The sequence below is a fragment of the Grampus griseus genome (genome assembly GCF_964374135.1).
Source record: "Grampus griseus genome assembly, chromosome: 10".
In the NCBI taxonomy this organism is placed as follows: Eukaryota; Metazoa; Chordata; class Mammalia; order Artiodactyla; family Delphinidae; genus Grampus; species Grampus griseus.
The window spans coordinates 19,591,218-19,618,898 of NC_139004.1; the positions used below are offsets into that span (position 1 = coordinate 19,591,218).

A 27,681-nucleotide genomic window follows, 5' to 3' on the forward strand; every position below is an offset into this window, starting at 1 on the left:
CCCCTAAGGTTAAAAAAACAAAACAGTGATTTACTCTTGATGTAAATTCACTTAACTGGTCCTATATACAGCCAAATTAAAATTTCAGCAGTTTAAAATCAAAGCTCTTCAGACAAATTAACTGCTTCACTCCTTAAAAGGGTCAATTTCCATTACTCCTTCTGGATATTACGTAACTACAAGCGTCAACATTCAAGAAAAAAAAAGTCTACCAAATCTTCAAACGTAGTTAAGATCAAGGGCTCATCATCAACTTAGGTTATAAAATTTATCAACTGCTCAGACAACTGCCTGGATACTGTCCATTCAAAGAATAAAAGCAGGTTTTCATAGGTGTTAGAAGAGCTAGATGGTATAATCTGGGGCATCTCACAGATTACATTCAAATATCTAGTCTCACTACTTATATCTTGTATTTATTTCTAGTGAACCTACATTATAATGGCTTCAACTAAAATCTCATCTTATCAATGCTGCAATTAACAAAAAAAGGAAAAAAAGAAAAGAAGTAAATCCGTGATATCATTTCAAAACAAACCACTTTTGAAACCACTTTAAAATGCTATACTCTAGTAGCTAAGAGCATTCTTAAATATTGAATACTAGTATCTTTAATAGTGGGGTAAAAACGTGGGAAAATTAAAGGGATACCAAGCTAAGATGATGTTTCTGATGTGAAATTAGCTCATAATTTAAGCACAAAATCAAAGTAGTATTTCCTTAATATTCATAACCTGACCTCATGTCAAAGAGAGATCGATTATCTAAGAAAGTGTCCATTATTTTAAGTTGCAAAAAAATACTGCTTTTATCATGTTCTCCTCACAACTTATTATTTGCTATTTAACTGTGAATTAATTCTGATTAAGACAAAAAAAATTTAAACTTCTTTTGGTCATTCTGAATTTTAATCAACTGCACTTCTAAACACAAATTAAACCTTTACAGTAATCAATTGCTCTAAGAATTAAAGTGCATTCTATTTCGTTAAATGTACCATGAGAAAAGGTAACGAGTTGATGAACCAGATCGCTTTCAGCATATAAACATTTTGATTCTAATTTACTACTTTCAAACATTCTGTATACTTTAAACAATCTTTAAATTCAGTTATCAAGTTCTTTATGTAACTCCACATAAATGAAATTCATTGTAAAACATAAATGAGTTTTACAAATGCTACCCACCCCATGTTAACTAAAAGTGGATCCTAAGAAGCTTTAGAATTAAGTAATACCAAACCAAGAGCACTCAAGCCTTCCGTTCATAGTTATACCGCAACTCCTTTGATTGAGATAATTACCCACAAGAGTCAAAGTTAAAGCACACAAATGTAGCCTCTTTAACCTAATATACACTTACAAAAATCACTTGTGCTAATTCACATTAAGAACTTTAAATTACCTTCTCCTTGAATACAAAGGCAATATACATCTTGAAGTCAAACTGGTCAGCTAGAGATTCTTTTTTCTTTCTAAGCTGAGCACGTAGTCTGTTCAGAGCTTGTTTCTTCCGGGAGTTTGGGTCCCCCATTTTGAAATACAGGTGGTACTAAAGCCTTTGGAAATTGTCACTAAACTATGGGCACTTTTTCTTAAGACTCAAGTACAACAGAAACAAGTCATTTTTTTCCTGCTAATACGATTGAATAGCTAAAATCAAGACTGTAACCCAAAAACTGCACCTTCTGGCAATATTAGCAGACTGTCATATTACAGGGTCAAGAAACAAAAGCTGCTGTCCAGTCATGTTTGGACAATAACGTTTGGGGTCAGATGGGAAAAAGGAAGGGAAGGAAGGAAAGAAAGAGGAGAAAATACTTGAACTAACTTTTTGGAAAACACATTTGGCTTAACTGCCAAAATAAAGGTGGGGGAACTGAAAAACCTATTAATAGGATTTAGGTGTGCAATAAAACACAGCTGACATCAGTCCAATCCTTAAAATCCATCCGGATTTTTTTCCCTCTTTTCAGAGAAGGGATAATGAAAAGGAATGGGGAGGGGGACTGTGATCCTTGCTTTCTGAATGTCAAAAAAAAAAAAAAAAAGGAAAGGGGAAAAAAAAGCCACCAAAATAACCCCCCAAAACAGGGTAGGTGAATGAAACTGAAATACCCAATTGGATTTTACCCAGCCAGATCCATGGCTGAAATACCTAATTAATTCTTAGTTATTTCAGATTTCACTATTGCTATATATTGTCAGTGCGTGTTATTGATTACACTTGGTGGTGAGCAAAGAGAAAAGTGCAAAATCGGTTGAGAAGGAAGGGGAGAGGTACAGGGCTTCCCTGCAATCAACTACAGTGTATACCGGGGGCGGGCAGCCGTTGCCCAAAGGAGCCATAAGAAAAAACAGCGGAGTCATTACCAACTTCCCCATCACCCACATTTTCACCCTCAGGCGGCTGCTAATGCTGCTGCCAAGGAGAATCATGATGGCACAGGGAAAGGGGGTACAGAATACAGTAATGACTCCGGCTCTGTGGTTAGACCTGATTAACGCCCGGGATCCCAACACCCCAAGACCTGCAATGAGTCCTACATTCCCCAAGGGAGCCTTCCCTATGAATCTGCCCCCGTGCACGACCGTGGGGAGTGCGACTTATCTTCTTGTGAGCATTGCTGAGGCAAAGGTGGCGGGCTCTTCTCCCAAATCCCAGGCAGTGCCTGGGGACCACCGGCCTTCCACCCCCCAGGTCCCACCCCCACCCTTTGCCTTCAGCGGCAGCGACTCACTCGCACCACGGGAGACACTGGATCACTCGGGTTTTCACTCATTTCATCGTGGAAACAATCCCCGCCCGGGTAGAGGAGGCGGGAGAGGGTAAATGGGAAGGATCAGTGGGAAGAAAAGAAAATAGTTGCGTTAATATTATTTTTTAAAGTATGCCCACCCCACCCCCCCCCAAGAAAAAAAATTAAGTTCCCGGATTCCGCTCTCACGTTGAACAGACCATGTTTCCCGAGTTTGAACTGCTTAGGGCGGGGTCGTTAGTTGGTTTCCCAAAGGGGTAGAGGGTGGACTCGAGGCAGCTGGGTCGGGGGTGGGTGACGGGGAAGTCCCCTCCCTGTCCCCGCGGAGACCGGGACTCAGTGACCGACTCTCGGGTGGGGTTCGGGCCCTCTAGCCGCAGCCCGCGGGCGGAGCGGTGGCGGCGGCGGAAGAGGAGGCGGCGGCGGGGGCGCTGCTCGCAGCACTGGCAGGAGCCATGTCAAGAGAAAACCACCAGCCAACTGAGCCCCTCCATCCCCGCTGCAGTGCGCACTGTGACCGGGCCGCCCGCGCTGCTGCCGCCGCTCAGCCCCCACCTGGGACCCATAGTCTGGCTCGGCGCCCCGGGCGGCGGCGGACTGGAAGGACGCGGGTACGGCGGCGACGGCGAGAGAAAGAGAGAAGGAGAAACGAGGAGGAAGAGGGGGGTCGGATTTGTACTGGCGGCAGAGGGGGAAGGGAGGAAGGGGAGGGGAGCCCTGCGCTAAAGGGGGGGGGTCTGTCAGCGAAGTAAACCCCCCAAAATAAAGTTATTTCAGTTCAAGCATCTGCTCTGGAGTCTTTCTTCTCCGCACGGGTCGAGTTCCGGCTCTCGGAAAGAAGGTCGAGGAGACCAGGAGGGGAGAGATGCTGAAGCGGAGGGTGGGCTTCCGCGGTGGCACAGCTCGGATCCCCCCCACCGGTGGCTGCGGAAGCGGCAGCGGCGGCGGCGACCTCCACGCCTCCCGGGTCCGGGGCAGAGTCGCGTTTGAGAAGAGAAGCGAGAACAAACAACTTAAAATGGCAGCGACGGCCGCTGCGTCACCCGCCCCTCACCGGCACCGCCCCGAACTCTCTGCGGCTGCGCACCCCGCGGGCCGCCACCATCCGCGCAGAAGCGAAGAGGGAGAAAAAACTGGAAGGGGGGAAGGTTTACATGGTTGTCAAAGAAGGGAGGAAAGAAGAGCTGGAGCAGAGAGTGTGAGTAAGCTTTTAAAAGGGTGATTCTTTGAGCTTAAGCTTCTTAGTTAACATTCCGCCTCAAAGGGAAGTTTGAGAATAGACACTCCCCTCTTGTCCAGTATGGAGTTTCCATAGGGCGTGGAAAGGGCCGACCCATTCTCCCTCCGCCCCCTCTGTCGGGAGGTCCCGGGCTCCAGAGTTGGCCCCTCGCCCCTCCCACTTTGTCGTCAAAAAGCCACGCCCTTATGCCCTCCTAGACGAAGCACTAGGATGGATTCACTCTTCCCTCGGCTGGTCCGCCTCTTAGACTCCGCCGGGTCGCGGGACGGGGCGGAGCCGGTGGGCAGAGAGTAAGCGAAGGTGAAGGAGGCGGAGTAAGGGAGGATAAAGGGAAATATGTGTCGGAAGAGGAAGCAAAGACTCCCATTTCAGTTCGTTGTGGTTTTATTTCTAAACCACTGATTGGTAGTCCTTCTGGTCTGCCCCGCGGTATCTTGCAGCTGAAAAGTCATTTCCAATAATTGGAATTTAAACAGCGTGCAGCAGAAAGTGGCTCACGTTGGTCGCACATGGCTCTCTGTCCCCACCTCGCCATGTGCGCAGGGAGGGAGGACGGCCCTCAAGCTCCGAAGAAGGTGAAAGACGCCGCCGTTGGAGCGTTGCTGCTGTGGCTTAGCAGAAAAACTGCCGAACCTGCCCCTTGGATCATTTTAACCCTACTTTGAGAACACAATTTCTTTCTTTTTTTTTGAGTTTTTGAACTTTATTTTATTTTTTTATACAGCAGGTTCTTATTAGTCATCAGTTTTCTACACATCAGCGTATACATGTCAATCTCAATCGACCAATTCATCACACACACACCCCCACGGCTTTCCCCCCTTGGTGTCCATACGTTTGGAGAACACCGTTTCTATGGCGATCCGTCAAACAGGACCTTAGACCTAGGACCTGTTCCCTTAGGTGGTTCTCTGTCTTCCTCAAAATATGAAGAGGGTACTGTGGGACGGACCCACACATCCAAATCACAGGTCTTTGGCACGAAAAAGCAATGAGTCCCACTTTTCAGAGCTCCAGTGTGCCTATAAAAACTCAGTTATATAAATAAGTAATCAGCAAAGGCCAACACTCAACAAAAGCAAAGCCTACATAATCCTTTATGAGCTACTCTCTGTGATGAAATTTTAGAACTCTGTTGGGTCCCCAAAGTACTGCTCTTCACTTGGTAAAATCAAAATAGATGACCTGTAATGACATATTTTTCACCCATGAATTAAAAGAATAATTGCAACCCACCCTTCAAAATAAATTGTTCACAACTAAAAGATGAGATTCCTGAGGTTTCCAAATTATTGTTAACCTTGAAAGATAAATCTAGCATTTTCCTAGTGCTTCCCTGATTGATTTTCACAATCACATAATGATAACTGTGCAGAAAACTCAAAGGGTAAAATTGAGGATTTCAGGTAGTTCAGGACATTGGTTTTTAAAAAAAGATATAAAAAAATAGTAATGGTTCATGTCTTCTTGATCTGGCCCTAATTTGTATCCAAGATCATCTCCTTGGAAGAGTTGTTGTTGTTTTTTTTAAGTACCTTTATTAGAAATAAAATTCACACACCACAGAACTTACCTATTTAAAGTGTACAATTCAATGGATTTTAGTATATTCACAGAGTTGTGCAACCATCACCAGAATTTGAGAACATTTTCAACACCCAAACAAGAAACCCCATGCCCAGTAACAGTCACTCCACTTCTGCCTCTTCCCAGCCCAACCACTAATCTATGTTTTGTCTCTATAGATTTTCCTTTTTTGGACATTTCATATAAATGGAATCATACAATGCATGGTCCTTTACTTAGCCTAATGTTTTCAAGGTTCATCTGTGTTGTAGCATGTTTCAGTACTTAACTCTTTTTTATTGCCGAATAACATTCCATTGAATGGCTATTCCATATTTTGTTGATCCATTCATCAGCTGATAGACTTTTAGGTTGTTTCTGCTTTTTGGCTAGTAAGAATAATGCTGCTGGGACTTCCCTGGTGGCACAGTGGTTAAGAATTCGCCTGCCAGTGCAGAGGACACGGGTTCAAACCCTGGTCCGGGAAGATCCCACATGCAACTAAGCCTGTGTGCCACAACTACCGAGCCTGCACTCTAGAGCCCACGAGCCTGAGCCCGCATGCCACAACTACTGCAGCCCGTGTGCCTAGAGCCTGTGCTCCGTAACAAGAGAAGCCACCGCAATGAGAAGCCCGCACACAGCAAATAAAGAGTAGCCCCTGCTCGCCGCAACTAGAGAAAGCCCGCGTGCAGCAACGAAGACCCAACACAGCCAAAACGTACACACATACATACATACATACATAAATAAATAAATAAAAAGAATGCTGCTGCTATGAGCATTTCTGTAAATGTTTTTGTGTAGACTTCTGTTTTCAGTTCTCTTGGATGGAATTACGGGGCAAATGTTAACTCTATCTTTAACCATTTGAGAAACTGCCAGACTGTTTTTACAAAGTGTTGGCATCATTTTACATTTTAGTCAGAAGTGTATAAGGACTCTAATTTCTCCACATCCTTGTTGTTGTCTGCCTTTTTGATTATAGTCATCCTAGTGGGTGTGAAGTGGGTATCTGACATTGGTTTTGATTTGTCTTTCCATAATGATTAATGGTGTTGAACATCTTTTCATGTGCTTTTGGCTGTTCTATCTTCTTTGGAGAAATTTCTATTCAGAGATTTTGCCCATTTTTTGGAGTTGATTTACTTGTCTTTTTATTATTGAGATGCAGGAGTTCTTTATTCTAGATACAAGTCCCTTATCAGATATATGATTTGCAAATATTCGCTCCCATTCTATGGGTTGTGGGTTTTCCCTTTCTTGGTGGTGGTCTTTGCAACACAAAGTTTTAAATTTTGTTCAAGTCAATTTTATCTGTTTTTTCTTTTGTTACTTGTGCTTTTGGTGCCTTAGCTATGAAACCACTGAAAACTTTTTACACTGCTATAATAATCGTGAAAAAGCACGATGGAGCAGATGTTGAGGTAAAAAATGAAGTTTTCAGTTTCAGCTCCTATGAAATAGAATTGGAGACACCTGGTCACAAGCTGAACAAATCCTAAGACACTGTGTGCTGTGCGTCTGTGTCAGGTCTCAGTGACACGAGCCAAGGAATAGCAGCAATGTTCCCTGGAGGAAGAAAACACTTCTAGCTCAGTTTTCTCTATAACTACAATTACGGCCAGTAAGCATACTAGCTGTTTCAGGAATTCTCAAATATTTTGTCTCCCTTCATTAACGCTGTTAAGTTTATCAGACATGGGCCTTGATTTTGGTCATATGTATGACTTACAGTTTAATAAGCATGATAAACATCTATACAGAACAAGTTTATGCTTAAGTCAATCCAGGCCTAGAGAACTAGTTCTGAAACTCTCCAGTTTGATCCTAAAAGCAGCAGCACCAGAGCCTGGTCTCCAGATTTCAACCTTACAGGTGTACCATCTAAGGTAACTGATAATATGGGGCAATAAAATTCCACAGTCCAAGAGCGTTTATTCACAGCACACACTCTGGCACATACAGCCCGCCCATCCACAGCAGTCACATGGTTACTCAACAAAAATGATATAAAAGGAAAAATTATATTTGTTTTCTGGGCCTTTTCTGGGGTGTGGGGGGAACATAAGGAGATAGTTAATTTCTCCTCTAGGCTTACCCTACTTTCATGTAGGCCCGAACTGTGGAGGTCAGTACTTATTTGCAGCCTGATAGTTGAATATTTCCTGAAGGCCTAAAGCAAGTTACAGGCTTGGAAAATAAGATTTGGCCAGGTAACCAGCATTATCCTAAGTTTGGAACACAGTTAAGAACCAGACGAATAAGCTGGGGAGCACTTACACCACACTATGTTTTTTCTTTATTGTTTAACCTCTTCTTCTTTCCCCACTTCCTTTCTTTCTCTCTCCTAACTTCCCTTTTTTCTTTTCTACTTCTCATGCTTTATGTCTACAGGTATTATCCAAAAATATTACTTCACGCCCTCCTGTTTATACTTTGGGTTAAAGATGTACAGACTGCTGTCCAGAAGAATCTGCTGATACTATTTGAGAAGGAATTTTTTACCCATTATCTTTGTCTGTTAGTCTCAATTTGTAAAAGAAAAAGTAAATGCCATCAGAAACATTTTAATTTCATTTTCCTTGAACCCTGGCTCCCACTGACTTTTGCTTCTTCACTATTAACTTCACTTCAAAGATCCTTCTTGCTTCCCTGTCACTCCCCAAATTCCAAATGCTATTACTAAGTATTCCATTTAATGTATATAGGAAGGTTATAGCAGTCAATTGGAAAAATCTGGCTTCTAACACTTTTGTTAGAAATACATGATCACCATTAGAAATAAAGTATTATAAAGAGTTTGCTCCAATCCCACTACTGGGCATATACCCTGCCCTGAGAAAACCATAATTCAAAAGGACACGTGTACCCCAATATTCATTGCAGCACTATTTACAATAGCCAGGACATGGGAACAACCTAAATGTCCAACGATAGATGAATGGATAAAGAAGATGTGGTACATATATACAATGGAATATTACTCAGTCATAAAAAGGAACGAAATTGGGTCATTTGTAGAGATGTGGATGGACCTGGAGTCTGCCATACAGAGTAAAGTAAGCCAGAAAGAGAAGAACAAATATCGTATATTAACGCATATATGTGGAATCTAGAAAAATGGTACAGATGAACCTATTTGTAGGGCAGGAATAGAGACGTAGAGAACAGACATGTGGACACGGAGGGAAGGGGAGGGTGGGACGAACTGGGAGATTAGGTTTGACATAAATACAGTACCATGTGTAAAATAGATAGCTAGTGGGAACCTGCTGTATAGCACAGGGAGCTCAGCCTGGTGCTGTGTGACGACTTAGATGGGTGGGATGAAGGGGTGGGGTGGGAGGGAGGTCCAAGAGGGAGGGGATATAGGTATACATATAGCTGATTCACTTCATTGTACAGCAGAAACTAACACAACATTGTAAAGCAATTTTACTCCAATAAAAAAAAAGAGTTTGCTCCATTCATTCTACCCAATTCTTTTACAAAGAACTTAAAGCAAATTGAGCAGTTAACATATCAAGGAAAATTTAAATATTTGGGGAATTTTTTTTCCCTTCTTTCCCAGAACACATTTCACCCTTTATTCCACAAAGATTAAGGTGTTGAAAAGCGAATGGGGAAGATAACATATATGTATAATAATTTCCTTCACAGGATGACTCCACCTATCTATATTCACACAAGTATACTCTAATTATTAAAGTACATAAATTCTTTGTCTAGTAATAAAATAAAATAATGTGTGTATATAAAGTTCTATGTACAAATATATATATAAGCATATAGAGTACCAATACACTTTTTCATTTGAACCTTGCATTAATTATTTCTTCATAACCAATTATGCCAAAACTTAGTGGTTTAAAACAACACATTTACTATCTCATAATTTCCATGGATCAGGATTCAGGAGTAGCTTAACTGGGTGATCTGGGCTCAGAGTCACTCATGAGGTTGCAGTCAAGATGTTGGCCAAGGCTGCAGTCATCTGAAGGCTTGACTCACATGACTTGGCAGGAGGCCGCAGTTTCTTACCACATGGGCTTCTCCATAGGGCTTCTTGAGTGTCCTCAGAACATGCTGGTAGCTGGCCTCCTCCGGAGTGATCTCAGAGAGGGGGAGATGGAGGTGACAGTGTCTTTCATGACATAGGCTTGGAAGCTACACTGCATCACTTCCACATTGGTCATACAAGTCAGTCCTTATTCAGTGTGAGAAGGAAATGCACAAGGGTGTGAACACCAAGAGATGGGGATCATCCAGGCTATCTTGGAGGCTGGCTATTATAAACATCATTTGTGTTGTGCACAAAACAGATAATGGCCGCATAAGGGCACTTATCAAAGACCTCTAGTTCTATCATAGGCAAGACAGACTAGGTCAGAGGTCAGCAAATTTTTTCTGAAAGAGTAGTAGTAAATATTTTTGACTTGAAGGCCACAGAGTCTCTGTTGCAACTATTCAACTCAGTTGTAACATGAGAGCAGCCATAGACAATACATAAACAAATGTGCATCGCTGTGTCCCAATAAAATTTTACCAGAACAGCTGGCCCGCAGGCTGTAGTTTGCTTGACCCTGGACAGCAATAATTTATACTCGATGGCTTTGAACAACAAAGGTTTATCTGTCACACTATGTTTCCATCACAGGTCTTCAGAGAGACTGTTCATTATGGACTTCTAAGAATTCAGAATTACGGAGCATCACATGCTTCCATGACCACTGAAGCAGAAAACACGAATATGGCAAATCCCTCACTGGCTTTTAAAGCTTCCACCTGGAAGTGACATCACTCCCACTCTCATTTCTTTGGCCAAAACAAGTTGCATGGCTACCCCTAACTTCATGGGATCAAGGCAGTACAAACCTACCATGTGCCCAGAAGGTTGGTGGAGCTGATATATTTGGTGAACAGCACTTATAACTAATCCTCTTGCTCTTGTTCCACCACTAGACCTCTTTCCTTTTTAACTGAAAATGACACTGTTAGCAATGTTGTGAGAACCCACTGTTAGAAATGTTGTGGAATTCTAGACTGTAAAATGTTGTGTTTTTTTTTTTTTTTTTTTTTTTTTGGTACGCGGGCCTCTCACTGTTGTGGCCTCTCCCATTGCGGAGCACAGGCTCCGGACGCGCAGGCTCAGCGGCCACGGCTCACGCGCCCAGCAGCTCCGCGGTATGCGGGATCCTCCCGGACCAGGGCACGAACCCGTGTCCCCTGCATCAGCAGGCGGACTCTCAACCACTGCGCCATCAGGGAAGCCCTGTAAAATGTATTTTTAAATCACATTTTGTTACTTTGGTTTTTTTCCAAACCACTTTTTCCTCTGTTGATTCAACTCTGGTGGATCATTCTATCTCCATTGCTTTCAGAAAACATTTATGCTATGTAACTTGTTTTTTTCCTTAGTGGAGAAGAATAAGCATTTCTTCTGCCCGGAATGGAGTGTCCCCACTTCAGCTTCCAATTCAAAGACAGGTCTCCTACTGTTTCCAGAAAGAAAGGAAAAAAAAAAAGCTGTCATCTGCCTCCTTTCTTGCAAATAGTAGGGAAGTTATTACAAATACTTACTGAATATCTACTACACATGCATACTATGCTACGTGTTTTGAAGGACAGAAAAAAAACCTGTTCCCAAAGAGTTTTTAATAGTTACCAACATAATAATAAATATCTGAAACAAGTATGAGCAATACTAGCCTGTATAATTAAGAGCTGAATTGTGGGGACTTCCCTGGTGATCCAGTGGTTAAGACTCCATGCTCCCAATGCAGGGGGCCTGGGTTCGATCCCTGGCCAGGGAACTAGATCCCACATGCCACAGTGAAGATCCTGTGTGCTGCAACTAAGACCTGGCGCGGCCAAATAAATATTTTTTTAAAAAAGAGCTGAATTGTGAATGACAGGTACTGAGTTGGATAGTAGTAAGATGAAAGGGATGTCAATGAAAGCTGGATTAAACAGATGGGATTCATGGAGGAAGTGTGCTCAAGTTAGCTTCAAAAGTTGGGAAAAAATTTCATTAGGCTTAGGTGGAAGAAGAGGGCGAAGAGAAGAAGGAAATATCTGGAAAAGAAACACAATAACTGAAGGCAAGAAGGTAGCTACTAGTCTGGTATATCCATGAGACAGTAAACGTAACAACCTAAATATAGTGGAAGATGCCCATTTAGAAAGAGCAGGAAATAATTTTTAAAAGATAGAAGATTAGGTTCAAAACAGCAGTCTAAGCAAAAACTTTTGTCTCCCCTCCCTTATAATACACAATTTTAAAGAGCAGTAAAGAATTTTTTAAATGAATAAAGCCATAAAAGCTAAGAGTAACGGGAACAGGACAATAAGCAGACAATAACTTTAATTAAATACTGATGAACTAATGCTAAGGTGAGTGGTAGCCGTCCAGGTAAACCCTCCTCTCTCTGGCTCCCTAGCCTTTCCTTGTAACTAGAAGCCTCCCTGTTTAGCAAGCTCTGCTCATGAACACAGAATTTTCTGTCAAATCTCTTCTGTTTTTCCAGGAAATTAACTAGCAGAAAACAGCCTGGTATGTAACAGTTGAAGAAAAAAATCAGCCTATTTCCTCTTTTTCAAATGTTAAAAAAAGCACCCTCACATCACTGGACACACAAGGGAAATCAGCTACATAAAACAGAAAAGAAAAAAAAAAACCCAAAAAACAGAAGAAGCAAAAATAAAAGCTGACCTCACAAGAACCAACTTGGGTAACAGAAAAAGAGTTTTTCAAACCTCTAATTAATATTCTCAGAGGTATTCTATAAGACAGTGAACACCTAATGTAAAAAACAGGGTGCTGGGGGCTTCCCTGGTGGCGCAGTGGGTGAGAGTCCGGCTGCTGATGCAGGGGACACGGGTTCGTGCCCCGGTCCAGGAAGATCCTACATGCCGTGGAGCGGCTGGAACCATGAGCCATTACCGCTGAGCCTGCGCATCCGGAGCCTGTGCTCCGCAACGGGAGAGGCCACAACAGTGAGAGGCCCGCGTACCACAAAAAAACAAAAAACAAAAACAGGGTGCTATAATAAGAGACACTTGGAAAACAAGAAAGTCAAGGACAGCCACTTGGAAATTAAAAATATGCTTGCCAAACTGAAATTTTTTCTAGAAAGGTGGTAATATGACATTAGAAAACAGAAAAAGACCAAAAATAAAGCAAAAATATAAAAGACCTAGAGGTCCAATCCAGGTCCAAGATCTAACCAATAGGAATTCCAGAAAGAAAGCTCAAAGAAAGTGCAACAATAGAAGATGTTACAGAAATCATTGAAGAAAATATGCCAAAGCTAAGATAGCCAGGAATCTTCAGATTCAAAGGGTATACTGAAAGATAAGCAAGATAATATTAGATGTACTAAGGAAAAGAGAAGATCCAGAAAGCACTCAGAGATGAGAGAAAATAGGTCAACTTCAAAGGAAAAAAAAATCAGACTGGCAACAGGCTATATGCAATTATCAGACGTCAGAAAAACAACAGAATCTTTTTTTAAACATTGCTAAAACTACTGGATATTCATATGGGAGTAGTTGTGGCACACAGGCTCAGTAGTTGTGGCACACGGGCTTAGTAAATATGCAAGTTCAAAGATTTGCTTAGACACTATCTAAAAGAAAATACATGAATTGCACATGAAAAAGTGCTCAAAATCATTAGACATTAGAAAATGAATACTAAAATCAAAATGAAACATCACAACATATTCGTCAATATGGCTGAAATTGAAAAGACTGACAACAACAAATGTTGGCAAGGATTGTGGAGCAACTAGAACTCTCATATATTGTTGGAAGACTATAAAACGGTACGACTCCTTTGCATAAAGATCTGGCAGGTCCTTATAAAATGAAACCTACAGCTATTCTATGACTCAACAATCCCACTCCTAAGTGTCTGTCCAAGAAAGTTGAAAACTATGCCCACAAAAACATGTGTACAAGAATGTGTCTAACAGCTTTATTTATAATAGCTGAAAATTGGAAACAGCCCCCATGTGTCTATCGATAGGGGAATGGATAAACTGTGGTATATTCATTCATACAGTGGAATAGATACAGACTATGATATAGATGAACGTCAAAAACATTATGTAAAAATAAATAAATAAAAACATTAGGTAGAATAAAATAATTCTTACAAAGAATGAACACTGTATGAATCCATCTACATGAAGTCCTAAAACAGGCATAATTAACCTATGATTGAAAAAAAACCCAGAATAACGGTTGTCTCTGCGAGGGGCAGGTACAGGGGTTTACTGGAAAGGGACATGAAGGAACATCACGTTCTGTATCTTGATATGGATTTGGGTTGCAGTGTCAAAACTCATTGAATGGTACCCGTAACATTTTTGCCTTTTGTTGTATACAAATTTTAACTCAAATTAAAAAGTTATAAACAAATATTGAACTCTAGGTAATGATATGCATGCCAAAGTGTTTGGGAGTAAAGTGTAGTAATGTCGGAAACTGATCTTGAAATGCCTAAGAAATAAGATGGATCAATAGATGAATAGAAGGATGATAATGGATAGATATTTGATAATGTAAATGTAACAATCATAGAATCTAGGTGATAGACATATGGGTGTTCACATAAAATGCTTTCAATTTTTCTGTACTTTTGAACTTTTTCATAATAAATTCTGGGGAAAAAGAAAACAATGAAATATTCCTTTAGACATTTTGGAAGAAAATTATCATAAACCTAGAATTTTATGTACAGTTAAAGTATCAATCAAGCTATTGATAAAGCTATTTTCAGCTTTGCAAGGAATAATGTGATTTTCATCTACCAAGGATCTCTTAAGGCAGCATCCTTCCCCATTCTTATTCCCTGTGGTTTAGGTACGGTCATTTCACCTCTCATACTAGGGTGGGCATGTGACCCAGGTTAGGCTGAGCAAGATTTGTTCATTCCCCTGACCACAGTGATTGGTTCAGAGATGAGCCAAACAAGGTCTATCTGAGACTTCCTTAGGTATTTTGCTGGAACTATCGGCAAAGTCATTTGTATTTTTTCTTGGATCATAATCTATGAAGAGGATGAGCCTAGAGAGATGCTAGAACCTATCTTTGCTGGCACATGAGGTAAGCTTGCTTGGGAATGAAGCCAACATAGAGGAAAACAAAGCCATAGTGTTGGAGAGAAACAAGGCAGTGATGACATTGTTTGAGCTCCTGGGTTCATTTTGGACCATAATTCCCTCTTTCTTCAAAGTAGTTAGGGTGGGAAAAACATTAATGATATACTGAGCAAGTCATATTTTTCCCTTATAGTGGGTTGAATAGTGTCCCCTGAAACTTCATGTCCACATGGAACCTCAAAATGTGACCTTCTGGCCCTCAGAGCTCATGAGAGTATCAATATGGCCTCTGTGGGCTGGAAGCTTCAAGATATATTTAATAGGAATAAATGTAAAATCTCATATTTAGGTTTTTTTAAAAATCAACTGCATAAGTGCAATTAAAGACTCAGAATGGTATTAAGTCTTAAAATAAAAGATAAAGACTTTAGTTCATCACACGCTTGGTACAACAGTGGACGCAGATACTTTAAAATAGTCCCCAAGCTTAGTTTGCATTAAAGGAAACACTGCATGGCTGATGGGAAGTAACCACATCTCTCTGGGCAGGATAGGATGTCACCTTGGGGGTATTGTGTTTAGTTTTAGGTACACACTCAGGCATACTGAAGAATTGCACTGTCTAGAAGGCACAGATAAGCTGGGTAGAGTACTAGAAGTCAAGTTATTTGAAGAATGATTGAAAGAACTGGGGCATTTCTTCGTTGATGGGAGGATGGCTCAGCGGCAGCAGAGTAGCCATCTTCAAACACATGAAGGGCTGTTGCATGAAAGGGAAACTTGTCTTGGTTTATGTTACTCCAAACAGAAGCTTTAAGTTCAGCAGAAGACAAGAACATTCACTCCAGATTCTTGGACAGTGTTGAGAACCCAACACTTCAATGGTAGGATGGAAAAATCCTGTTGGGGGTTGATGGTCAAAAAGCCAATTATAATTATCCAGCCTTCATGTTCTCTTTTGGGAATGTGTAGGGGAGGAATAACCGCTTTCATTATTTAACTACCAATTATTTTCTCAAGCCCGGGATGTGACTACAGTTTTTGACCTGAATTTTTGTCTCTTTGTGGAAAGAGAAGAAAACCTTTAAGGGAATACAGATCTAACCCTAAAAAATGAGAGTTAATAGAGAAAAAGAAGACTGGAATCTGGATCCTCAATCAAGAATACATTGCAAATCTGGAAGTTGTACCAGTCAACATGCTAGATACTATGATTTAGCTGAACTCAAATGCACATTCTGTCTTTTTTTTTCTGGTACTTATTGTTGCCTTATGCATTTTCTTGGTAACCTGGTAAATATTTCTTTTCGTGAAACAAAGTGAAAAACAACACCCTTAAAAAAAAAAAGTGACCTTATTTGGACATAGGGATTTTGCAGATGTAATTAGTTAAGGATCTCAAGATGAAAACATCCTGGATTTAGGGTGGTCCCTAAATCCAATGACTGGTGTCCTTACAAGAAGAGGAGACATACACAGAATCACAAGGAAGAAGGCCATGTGAAGACGGAGGCAGAAACTGAATAATGAAACTACAAGTCAAGGAATGTCAAAGATTGCTGGTTCCACAGAAGCTAGAAAGAAGCAAGAAAGGCTTCTTCCCTAGAGCCCCGAGAGAGCATCCCCTTCCCAACACCTTGACTTCAGGCTTCCAGAACTATGAGAGAATAAATGTATATTGTTTTAAGCCATCTAGTTTGTGGTAATTTGTTATGGCAGCCCTAGGAAACTAACATACCTTTCAATAAGGAAAAAAATAATAATTAGAAGCTCTAAAGATAATTAGAAAATGTCCAAATATGAAATGAACTAAATGTGGCAAGATTTTTGAGCAACTGGTGGAGTGACAGAAAAGAGGATGTATTTGTATGGTTGTTAAGAGCAGTTTATTTTGGATGGCCCAGGGATTGTTAACAGTGGGTCTTTTTTTTCCTTTTCCATTTTTAAAATTACATTTGGACCTTTAAGAAACATATACCATCAGTTATACCACTATTCAGTAAAAATCTATTCTAGTTTTTGGAACTCATATGTGTCACAAACTATCTTGCTTCTAGTCTCTAAGAACAGTGGATCTTAAGGAAAAAATGTGCTCCTGGCACAGTATTCGGCTCTACATGGAGGCTACATCTGGGCGATGGGCCTGGGATTAGGGCAGAGGACTGTTCCTTTTGATGATTAGCATTTGTATTTCTTACAAACATGAATGGCTTTGACAAAAATACCAAAAGAAAAGATTAGGTGAGTCATTATAGAGGGCCTTATAAAGACTAGGCAAGGAAATTTAGAATCGATTAAGGTCTGAGAATGGCACTGGGAATGGTGGTAAAGAAACAGATTTAGACACAATAGGAAAAGTCTAGAAGACTAAATGTCTGGATAGAAGATAATGGAGATAAGTAAAGAGGAGAACAAAGTTTTATGGCCTGGGTGACTATAATGGATGAAATTATGCCCCTCCCCACCGAATTCCCAGCACACCTCAGAGTGTGACTGCATCAGGAGATAAATCCTCTAAAGACGTAATTAAGGTTAAACGAGGTCATTAGGGTGAGCGCTAATCCAATATGACTGGTGTCCTTACAAAAAGAGGGAGAGACAAAAAAAAGAGAGGGAGAGACACGAGGGATGTGTGTGGATACAGAAAAGACCATATGAAGACACAGCAAGAAGGCAGCCATCCACAAGCCAAGGAGAGAGGCCTAAACTTGTCAACGCCTTAATTGTGGACTCCTAGCCTCCAGAGCTGTAAGAAAATAAATTTCTGCTGTTTGAGCCAACTTAAATTTCTTCCGTATCTACCAAACAACAGCAGCGACTAAGAAAATGACCGTGCCATGACCACAGGCAGGAAAATGGAAAAAGGAGCCAGTCTGAGAAGGGAGATACGTTCAAATTGCAGTACCAGTGCAATATCCAAGAGGAAATAGCCAGAAGCAGTGGGGGGGCTACAATTTAAGTGAGAAAGTAGCACAGGCCTTTGTTAGCACAGAGGTAATGGCTGTAGGGAAGATGATGTGGCCTTGAGTGAAAGAATAAAGAAGTAGGGAGCAAAGGACTGGGGAAAGGGAATATCCCGTGAAGGGGTGGCGTGAGGAATCAAAGGCAATAAGAAGAGAAGAAACTGCTAGCAAATAGGACGGAAGTCAAGGAAGAGAGCATTTGAGGGTAGGAGTAATTGTTTTCTAAAAATGCAATAGAGACATCAAGAAAATGAAGAACCAGAGAAGAATAATGGATTTAGCTAAAAAGAGGTCATTGTTGAAATCAGTAAAAGATACCAAGCAGTAGTAATACCCAATAACTAATAGGAGCTTAAGCATGTATAAGAATAAAGAATTAAAGGCTGTTTGAAGCAGTTTATGTAACCCAAGTGTGTGACCTCAAGAAGCTCCTTCTGAATCATTTTCCGTTATTGCATTGCCATTTCCAGTGATCTGGAATTCTATGCCACAAGCTAAAGGTCACTTATGTAATCTGAAGCTGGGAAGAGTCTCTGCTAGGAAGATTTTTAGTACAAAGTCAACTCTTCTCTGCTGCAAGTGAAATACCTAAACGTCTGCAAAGGCAAATGGTTAAAAGCTTTGGAGGGGAATATTTTGCTAAGCAAGATTAATCATGACCTCCTTGTACTATAGGCCTGAAGACAGAAATGAAAGTTGCAAGGAAAGATATGACTCACTCTGCAACTCGGTAGCTGGCCTTCATTCAGCAAAGTCATCAGATCTCAGGCTCCTGCCCTCTGCTCTGCCAGCCCTTATCCTTGTTGATTCCTGAACACAAGATGGCTCCCACAGCTCCTAACATCACAGGCACATTCAAAGGCAGAAAACAAAGGGTAGTCAGGGTAAAAGGTTCTATCCTCCTGGGGCTACTCTTATCAGGGGAAAAAAACTATATTTTCCGGTGCCCTGCAGTAGATGTCCCCTCAAGTCTCATTGGCCATAAAAATGGGTCATATACCAGTGTATAAAAAAAAAAAAAAAAAGAAATTGCCTGCCATTCCAGTAAACAACGAATGTTGCCTGTAATCAAGCCATCAGCCACTGCAGTCACCCCAGTGGTGCACCCTGAGGAGAATTCAGGATGGAGAAAAACAGGATACTGGCCCTAGATAGTTAAGATACACATCTAAGGAATAATTTCAATGAGTCCAGACTCTTACACCTTCCCATACACAGACAGGCACTAAAATCATTAACTTGAGATGTTTTTTTGTGATTAGCAGTAATCTTTTGATGTTTGACGACATGGGTTTTTTTTTTTCTGGGCGAGGGGGTGTTTTTGTTTCCCAACAAAAAGTCCTGTATACCCTGGCTCCTCCCTTCCCTCTTTGGAACAGTTCCTCAGAGCTATCTGAGAGGCTGTCTCCTGGGCTATACAGTCTTCAGTAAGGTCCCCGATTAAAACATAACTTGAAACTTTTAGGTTGTACATTTTCCTTCAGTCAACTCCTGGCTACTCTTAGATGTAAGGGATGCTGACAAAAGGACACAGAATACCCATGCCCAGCTTAGCCAACAGTGACTCATCCCATAGGGCTGGGTACATGCTCCAAACAAAAGTAGGGTGCAAAAAAACAGGCAAAAGGCAGGGCAATGGCTGTTGGGTAGGCAACAGTGCCTGTCAGAGTTAATGAAGCTCATATGCATATACGTTTGGTCTTCACTCTGCATCACATTTTGTAGAACGTTTTCTGGATTGGTTGTTTTTTGTTTGTTTGTGGTGTTTTGTTTTGTTACTGTTTAAATCTTTCAATACTAGACTGTATTTTCTTCTGTGGGTATGGGTGTGGGTTATAAGGAAATACATATTTGCATTTTTACCCCAGCAGTTACCTTTGTTTTTAAAAAATTATTTTTTTATTGAAGTATAGCTGATTTACAATGTTGTATTAGTTTCAGGTGCACAGCAAAGTGATTCAGACATATATATATATAGATACATACATATATATATATATTTTTTTCAGATTCTTTTTCCTTATAGGTTATTAGAAAATATTGAGTATAGTTCCCTGTTCTATACAGTAGGTCCTTGTTGGTTAACTACTTTATATATAGTAGTGTATATATGTTAATCCCAAACTCCTAACGTAATGGTTCTTTATAAATGTAAATTTATGTACTACATTTAATCCTCTACTCCTTAGACAGGACCAATTGACCCCATACTATCAGCACTGATGAAATTATTACCACTTCTTCCTTCTTTCTGCTCTTTTTAGTATTTATCTTTACATTTTAAAACATACTTATTCCACTACACTTGATTTTTCAAATCAAAAAAATTATCTATTTTTATTCCTGGCTATTAAATGATTGAATCAGCACAACTTAATGACTTCCCTCTTTTTGTCACTTTTCATCGCCCAACTATTGTTCATTACAGTATATACTTCCTGTATAGTCTGATGGGAACTGGGATGAATGTAAGCACTGGGGACTTCTAGTGACATATGAGGGAGATTAGCTTGCTTGGGAGATGGGTAAGATAGCTTTTCACTTTGATAATGGAACTAGATATATGGCCTAGTCATGAAAGAAGGACAAGCTTCTGCCCCAAGGTAAAGATATAAAAGTAAAGATATCTTGTAATCAATACTTTGTGGAACTGTATACAGATCATCTCCAACTTACGATGGTTTGACTTATGATGTTTTGACTTATTTTTCAACTTCACAATGGTGTGAAAGTGATATGCATTCAGTGGAAGCCGTCTTTCAAATTTTGAATTTTGATCTTTTCCTGGGCAAGTGATAAACAGTATGATACTTTCTTGTGATGCTGGGCAGCGGCCGGCGAGCCACCGCTCCCAGTCAGCCACTCAAGCACGAGGGTAAACAATTCTGTTTTTCACTTTCAGTACAGTATTCAATAAATAACATGAGATATCCAACACTTTATTATGAACTAGGCTTTGTGTTAGATGATTTTGCCCAACTGTAGGCTAATGTAAGTGTCTGAGCACGTTTAAGGTGGGCCAGGCTAAGCTATGAGGTTCCGTAAGTTGGGTGTATTAAATGCAGTTTTGACTTATGATATGTTCAGCTTACGATGGGTTCATCAAGACGTAACACCATTGTAAGTGGAGGAAGACCAGTATCAAGGAAAGTCTAGTGGTCGAGAGATAAGCGGTTTTTCTTCAGCACCCATCACAGGAGTTGAATCTATGAGAAGGTAGGGTTCCCCTCACGTCCTTGATTTTCTTCTGAATGTCATTAGTAGTTTTGGACCTAATGCCATCCAACCCCAGATAGCAGGGTAAAATGGGGCAGTGACCTTTGTCTCAAGATTAGAATGTGGGTTTGGTTTCACCCTGCTTGTTCATGCAGCTCTTGCAAACTCTGACCTTCTAGGCTCTTCCTAGACCACTCATATCATGTCTCCTATTCCTGTCTCCTCATTCCTCGGCTGACTTCCTAAAATGGGACCTTTCTATCAGATCACCAGGACCTGCCCAGCGTCTTCAGCCATATATTAGCTCTTCCAGTACTTGACATCTTACCTTTGTATTAGTGTCTGCCAGGCCCCTCCTAGCTAACCACACTCCTTGTCCTGTCCTCACCAGACCAAGCCTGTCGTATGGCTGCTTACATTCCAGAGTGGCAGTTAGCTGGAAAGTCAAATGAGAACACTGCTCTGAAAACCAAGAGGGAGGTGTGTGTGTATGGGGGAAGTTGTCTATAACAGAATTGACAAACTTTTTTTCTAAAGGGCCAGTATATATGCTAGATTTTATCATCTCTGTCACAACTATTCAGCTCTGCCTTTGTAACAGAAAAGCAGCCATAGAGGTACTGGTGTGTTCTAATAAAACTTTATTTACAGATGCTAAAAGTTGTATTTCATTTCATGTGTCATGAAATATTCTCCTTTTGGTCTTTTTTTCTTCAATTATTTAAAAGTGTAAAAACCAGGGCTTCCCTGGTGGCGCAGTGGTTGAGAGTCCACCTGCCGATGCAGGGGACACGGGTTCGTGCCCCGGTCCGAGAAGATCCCACATGCCGCGGAGCGGCTGGGCCCGTGAGCCATGGCCGCTGAGCCTGCGCGTCCGGAGCCTGTGCTCTAGGGCGGGAGAGGCCATATTGGTGAGAGGCCCGCGTACCGCAAATAAAATAAAAAAATAAAAGTGTAAAAACCAGTCTTAATTCATGGGCTTTAAAAATAAGAACAACAGGCCAGATGTGGCCCATGGGCTACTGTCTGCCAGCTGCCTGGTCTCTAAGACTAAATGCCAAGAACTGTGGCGGGACTGGACACAAGTTCTTTGGGTTAGTTAGTTAATTTAATAAGAAGGCATGTGATATCTTTAATGAGCTCTACAAAATTACTTATTAAAAGAGCTCTGTCTCCTGGGTTTTTAGATCTTACCAACTGCCCTGATTTCAGAAATATCTGAATATCAGAAAAAAATGGAAAAAGAAGATATATATGGACATCTGATTCCTTGCAGTTCTTTATTTTTCCTTCCAAATTAACCAGAAATGCAGGAGAAACTGGCAGACAATAACTTTCTTTTGTTCAGATGGTCTCATCCAACTTATTTTGGTCTCAAGGAAGACTATTTCTGGGTATTCTAATATCCCCCAAATTAGAGAACTGTTTGTAGTCTGATTGTGCTTTATAGGTTGGTTACTTGTTTAGAACTGATAGTCTGAGCTGAATTTTTAAACATAGATTTTACTTAGAAAAGTCCAAAATATTAATTAACAAGCTTTTCATGTATAATTTTCATGATTACAGTAATCATCTGGATAATATTGAGCAAGCCGTTATCCTTATATCCTTACACCCATTGTTATAAATATCATCATGAGCTAGGCTTTTTAGAAAATCATAACCTTTTTCTTTTAGAATAATTTTATATTTACAGAAGAGTCACAAAGACTCTTTTTACTCTTTTATTTACAGGGAGTTCCCATATTACTCTCAGCCAGTTTCCACCAATGTTAACATTTTATGTTACTGTATTGCAGCTGCCAAAATAAGAAACCAACATTGGTATAATACACTACTATTAACTAAACTCTAGACTCTGTTTTCACTTGTGCTAGTCTTTTGACATAAAATCAGAGTAAGTTGTTTACAACTGGGCTACCATTTTATAATAAAGCAGGTATAAAAATTAGTAATTAATTTAGTCTCTAGTTAGATTAAAAGTAGATTACAATCATAGGATATGTCTTTTTAACTATTCTTTCTCCTCTCAAGTATTTTAGTAAATTCATAAGAAAGAAGTCACGTCAAGATTATTTTATTAAAAAATTCTGATTGGGGTCCTTTAGATATTTGAGAGTATTTAATATGTAATATGGAATGGAAAATAAAAAGGGCAACTGTTTTATTTTATTTTTAATTAACTAATTAATTTTATTTTTGGCTGTGTTGGGTCCTCGCTGCTGCGCTCGGGCTTTCCCTAGTTGCGGCGAGCGGGGTCTACCCCTCGTTGCGGTGCGCGGGCTTCTCATTGTCATGTCTTCTCTTGTTGCGGAGCACGGGCTCCAGGTGTGTAGGCCCCAGTAGCTGTGGCACATGGGCCCAGCAGTTGTGGCTCGCGGGCTCTAGAGCGTAGGCTCAGTAGTTGTGGTGCACGGGCCCAGTTGCTCCGCAGCATGCGGGATACTCCCAGACCAGGGCTCGAACCTGTGTCCCCTGCATTGGCAGGTGGACTCTCAACCACTGCACCACCAGGGAAGTCCCTGTTTTATTTTTAAAAGCCAACGAAGTCTAAAGCCAGTGCATTTGTGACTTCCTAATAACATCATCTGTTTTACTTCTGTTAAATCTGTAGCTGCTACAGTTTTACCATATTTGGTAAATAAAAGAAAACTAAAAAGGAAACTATCTTGCTTTAAACTAGTTCCTTTTTTTAAAACTTTTTTTTCCAATAGTAAAATATATGCTTATTAATGCCCATCTTACACACTAATTTATCTTCTGCATTTTGTTGATTTAAACATCCAGTTTTCTTATTCTATTTAAACACACACACACACCTTACTAAAGGACTCAGCTTGCCTCCTTCCTTGTTCTTTACCTGAGACATCAGCACTGTGTACTGGTTCTTTTTCTCTCCTAATCTCAAGGTCCACTTTACCTCAGTTTAGGCTTAATTCTCAGCAGAGGTGTTGTCTCCTTAATAGCAATGAACACCTGAATGGAAGATTTACCTATCATTCAGGTAGCACAGGGACTTGCTTTTCTCTTTTGTTTATGGATTAGCAATCCGTTCCCTAATACTTAAAGGATTAGATGCAGTCCTTTCAAGCGAAACAGATCGATTAACCCTGTGAAGCACTAAGACCTGAGATCAAGGTGCACTGTGTGTATTTGGGGTTACCATGTATACTGTGTTAGTGGGGGTTGCAATTGTCCACTTTATGTGTGGAGATGGGGGAGATGGGTCTTTACCATGGATAGATGACATCCCACAACTTTATAATTGAGAAAGATGATATTCTGCCTTATTTGCCATCAAATCTTTTCCTTAAGCCTCTAACATGCAAAATCATTTTTGCTTTTTACCTACATTCCTTCCTCTGAATAGCTTCGGGGTATGGTTTTTCAGTCAACACCCAAAGGCCAGAACATTCTCTTGAGTTATCCCACACAAAGCAGATTTTCTCCATCCTCTTACTGATGCCTGATATTCCTTTAATAAGCGACAAAATGTTTTAGTGCTTAATTGAAGACAAAGGATGGAGCTGGAGTCATTTAGAATGCCTGGTTCAAGGGGCAAGCGGCAAGCGGAATTGGTGAAGGGTTCTGAGCAGGGACAATGAAAAGCTCAGGAGGAAAGGGAAGAAATAGAAGGAGCAAAAGTGTCACGAAGAATTGCAAATTGTTCAGTTAAAAAAAGCTATATGCAGAGAGATCAAAAACATGGCTGTTAAATCTGGGTAGAGGGTATACAGGCTTTCACAGTACTAGTCTTTCCATTTTCATGTATAGTTGAAATTTTTCAAAATAAAAAGAGCGTGAGAAATCTGTGGACAGGCCATATACGTGTGTTTGAAAGATTTCTTTCAAAAATATTGGGAGGTATTCAAATACAATGTGAACATAAAATTACAACTGCAAAGTTTTGATTAAATGTTCATAGTCATACCTAATGGAATGCAGATCATACTGAGATATGGACTTACTGAATTGTTCACTTGAATTATTTTTCCAGGTACCTTAGCATTTATTTTAACTAAGGGAAAAAGGGTACAATGTCTTCATGCAATACATATTTGGTTCTTTAAATAACAATTGTGACAAATAGCAGAAAGAATTAAGGAATGCTGCACTTGATACCCATTCAAACGCCAAGGTTTTGGGTTTTGATAGTTAAAGAAATGTTTCAAACACTTTTTGAAATATTGAATACTACAGTAGCCAATCCTAGAACATGCCCTTGGTGGGCATAGAAATGCAGTTTAGAAAAGGAAAAAAAAAAATCATACAGGAACTACTCAATTTCTTTAAAATCACCGAGCAAGGAAAGCAACATTGAACTCCACATACTAATTTTGTACAACTTGTATATAGTACCTTGGCTTCAATCCAAGAGCAAAAGCTAAGACTCTCCCCTATTTTGGGTGAACAAGTGAATGGTAAACTTAGATGACTTTTCCCTCTGGATTTTACCTGGGAGTAACCTTTTAAATTTTTTATCTGAAAGAAGGCAGGTTTGGCACATTTATACTTATATCACCACCATTGACATTTCTTGGATCACAGGAAGATTCTTTTTTTTTTTACATCTGATACATACAGTACAGCTTGGAGCTCCTGCTATGCGAGTCTCAGAGATCTTCAGCTTATTTTGTGCATCAATTTATGTAATAATCTCATTCATATTGGTCTCTAGTATCATTACTCCCATCACCATTTCTATTCCTGTCTACATGGAAAATTAAAACCAGTTCACAGACACTTTGAAGAACACTTATCTAATGTTCCAAAATACTTGAATTAGATCTAAAATGCCAAGTTCACTCTCTGAAGAATCCACATGGAAGACAAAATATAATGTTATATAATGTCTACATGTCAGTTTGTCATTAGATCCTACAATTAATAATCCTCCTTCTAGGAAATTACATTTTCATCTCTCTTAGGTACCAAATGGAAAGCCTCCTGATGATTTGCTGTTGCGTATCTTTACCATAGGGCTGGTAGAACTTGGAAAGTTCCCATGTGTATGATTAGGCCACTCAAGCTGGCTGCTCTCTCCCTCTCTGTACATTACCTGCTCCACCGGCGCCTGCTTCACCTACACCCTACTCACATGACTGACCTTCCTACATACTTGCACCGGCGCCAGCTAGTCACTGTTCTTATCTTAGATCAGAACATCTACACCTTGTTAGTTTATCAAAGGGGCAATGAGAGGTATGTCCCTCTGCTATTTCCCCGGTAACTGGTAAGCCAACCCTAAGTCAATTCCCCCTGTAACTGGTAACCTCTCTCTTCCCCCGGGAACGAAGACTACTGCCACGTCCTGCCCATCGTCCGCCACACACAGTTGGGGTGTCGTTCCAGCACCGTGTGAGATCCCCCTACCCATTAACCACTGATATCTCTGTCGCTGACTCTCGGCTCCTTCTCAAGGATGGGCAAGTACAGGGCTTGTAGGCCTGCAGGGTGCAGCCCAGCACCATGGGTGCTGAAAATGAGGATTGCCTTTATCTCGCCTGGGCTGAGCAGGGCTGGTCCGGCGGATGCTGAGAGCCAGGGGCTGAGGCAGGCTAGAGAGCCTCTCCTGGGGACTGTGCTGGCCATTCTTTCCCCTATTTGAATTTCTTAGTTACCTTTTGTTATTGCTATGGACTTTTCTTGTTTGTTTACTTTTTTTTTTTTTTTGCCTCACCACACAGCTTGCATTTTAGTTCCCAGACCAGGGATCGAACCCCAGCCCCCAGCAGTGAAAGTGCAGAGTCCTAACCACTGGACCACCAGGGAATTCCCATTTGTTTACTTCTTACTTTGAACATTTTCATACAAATAGGAGTGGGGATAATAAATGGGTATAGAATGGAAAAAAGTGGATATAATGAAACACCACCTACTTTCAACAGTTATCAACATTTTCCCAGTCTTGGTCCATGTATTCCTCACACTCTATTTTTTATTTATCTGGAGTAGTTTAAAGTAAATCTAGATATCTGTGGGGGGAGGGGGGTGGGGAGGTGGGAGGGAGGTCCAAGAGGGAGGGGATATAGGTATACGTATAGCTGATCCACTTCACTATACAGCAGAAACTAACACAATATTCTGGAGCAATTATACTCCAATAAAAATAAATAAATAAAAATTTAAAAAAATCTAGATAGATATCATATCATCTCACGTATAAGTGTTTTGAGGATATCTCTAAAGATAAGGCCTTTTTTTTTTTTTTTTTTTTTGCAGTACGCTAGGCCTCTCACTGCTGTGGCCTCTCCCGTTGCGGAGCACAGGCTCCAGACGCGCAGGCTCAGCAGCCATGGCTCACCGGCCCAGCCACTCTGCGGCATGTGGGATCTTCCTGGACCGGGGCACGAACCCGCGACCCCTGCATTGGCAGGCGGACTCTCAACCACTGCGCCACCGGGGAAGCCCAAGATAAGGACTTTTTATTTTTAACCTACCAACAGTGTCATCATCACACCCAACAGAATTTATAACGATTCCTTATAGCATATAATATTTTAAAGTATTAGAGTCTCCAATAATTCTTAAAATAATTTTGGTTGACTTTTGTGATATTCTTAATTGGCCTTCTGAAAACTTAACTAATACAATATTGAGGAAATATTTATCTTCCTATACACTCAATGTTTGTAGCCCCCCCCCCCAAATTCATATGTTGAAACCTAACCCCCAACATGATGATATTTGGAGGTGGGGGCCTTTGGGAGGTGATTAAGTCATGAGGGTGGAGCCCTCATTAATGGGATTAGTGCCCTTATAAAAGAAATTTTAAAAAAAAGAGACCCTAGAGGTTAATATCCAAAATATATGAACAGCTCATATAAC

General features: G+C 40.6%; 1 protein-coding gene and 1 pseudogene across 3 annotated transcripts in view; both read right to left on the minus strand.

The window, feature by feature from the left end:
• The window catches only part of LOC309828010 (uncharacterized protein C6orf62 homolog), a 14,576-nt gene extending 10,801 nt beyond the window's left edge, over positions 1-3,775 (minus strand). The window contains exon 1 of one of the 2 annotated variants that reach the window (XM_082663028.1): positions 2,741-3,775. In XM_082663028.1, the coding sequence (XP_082519154.1) occupies positions 2,741-2,782 (42 nt within the window). In that variant the 5' untranslated portion in view covers positions 2,783-3,775. Of the gene's footprint in view, positions 1-1,404 lie in introns of both variants that reach the window. The other variant, XM_082663027.1, reaches the window with a different exon arrangement.
• Positions 3,095-25,859, minus strand: LOC309829097 (annotated as a pseudogene). Its single transcript has 4 exons — positions 25,309-25,859; positions 23,774-23,829; positions 3,813-3,891; positions 3,095-3,436 (listed from the first exon to the last, which is right to left on the minus strand). The product of its transcript is annotated as an uncharacterized misc_RNA (transcript).
• Between the last annotated feature and the right edge of the window lie 1,822 nt (positions 25,860-27,681).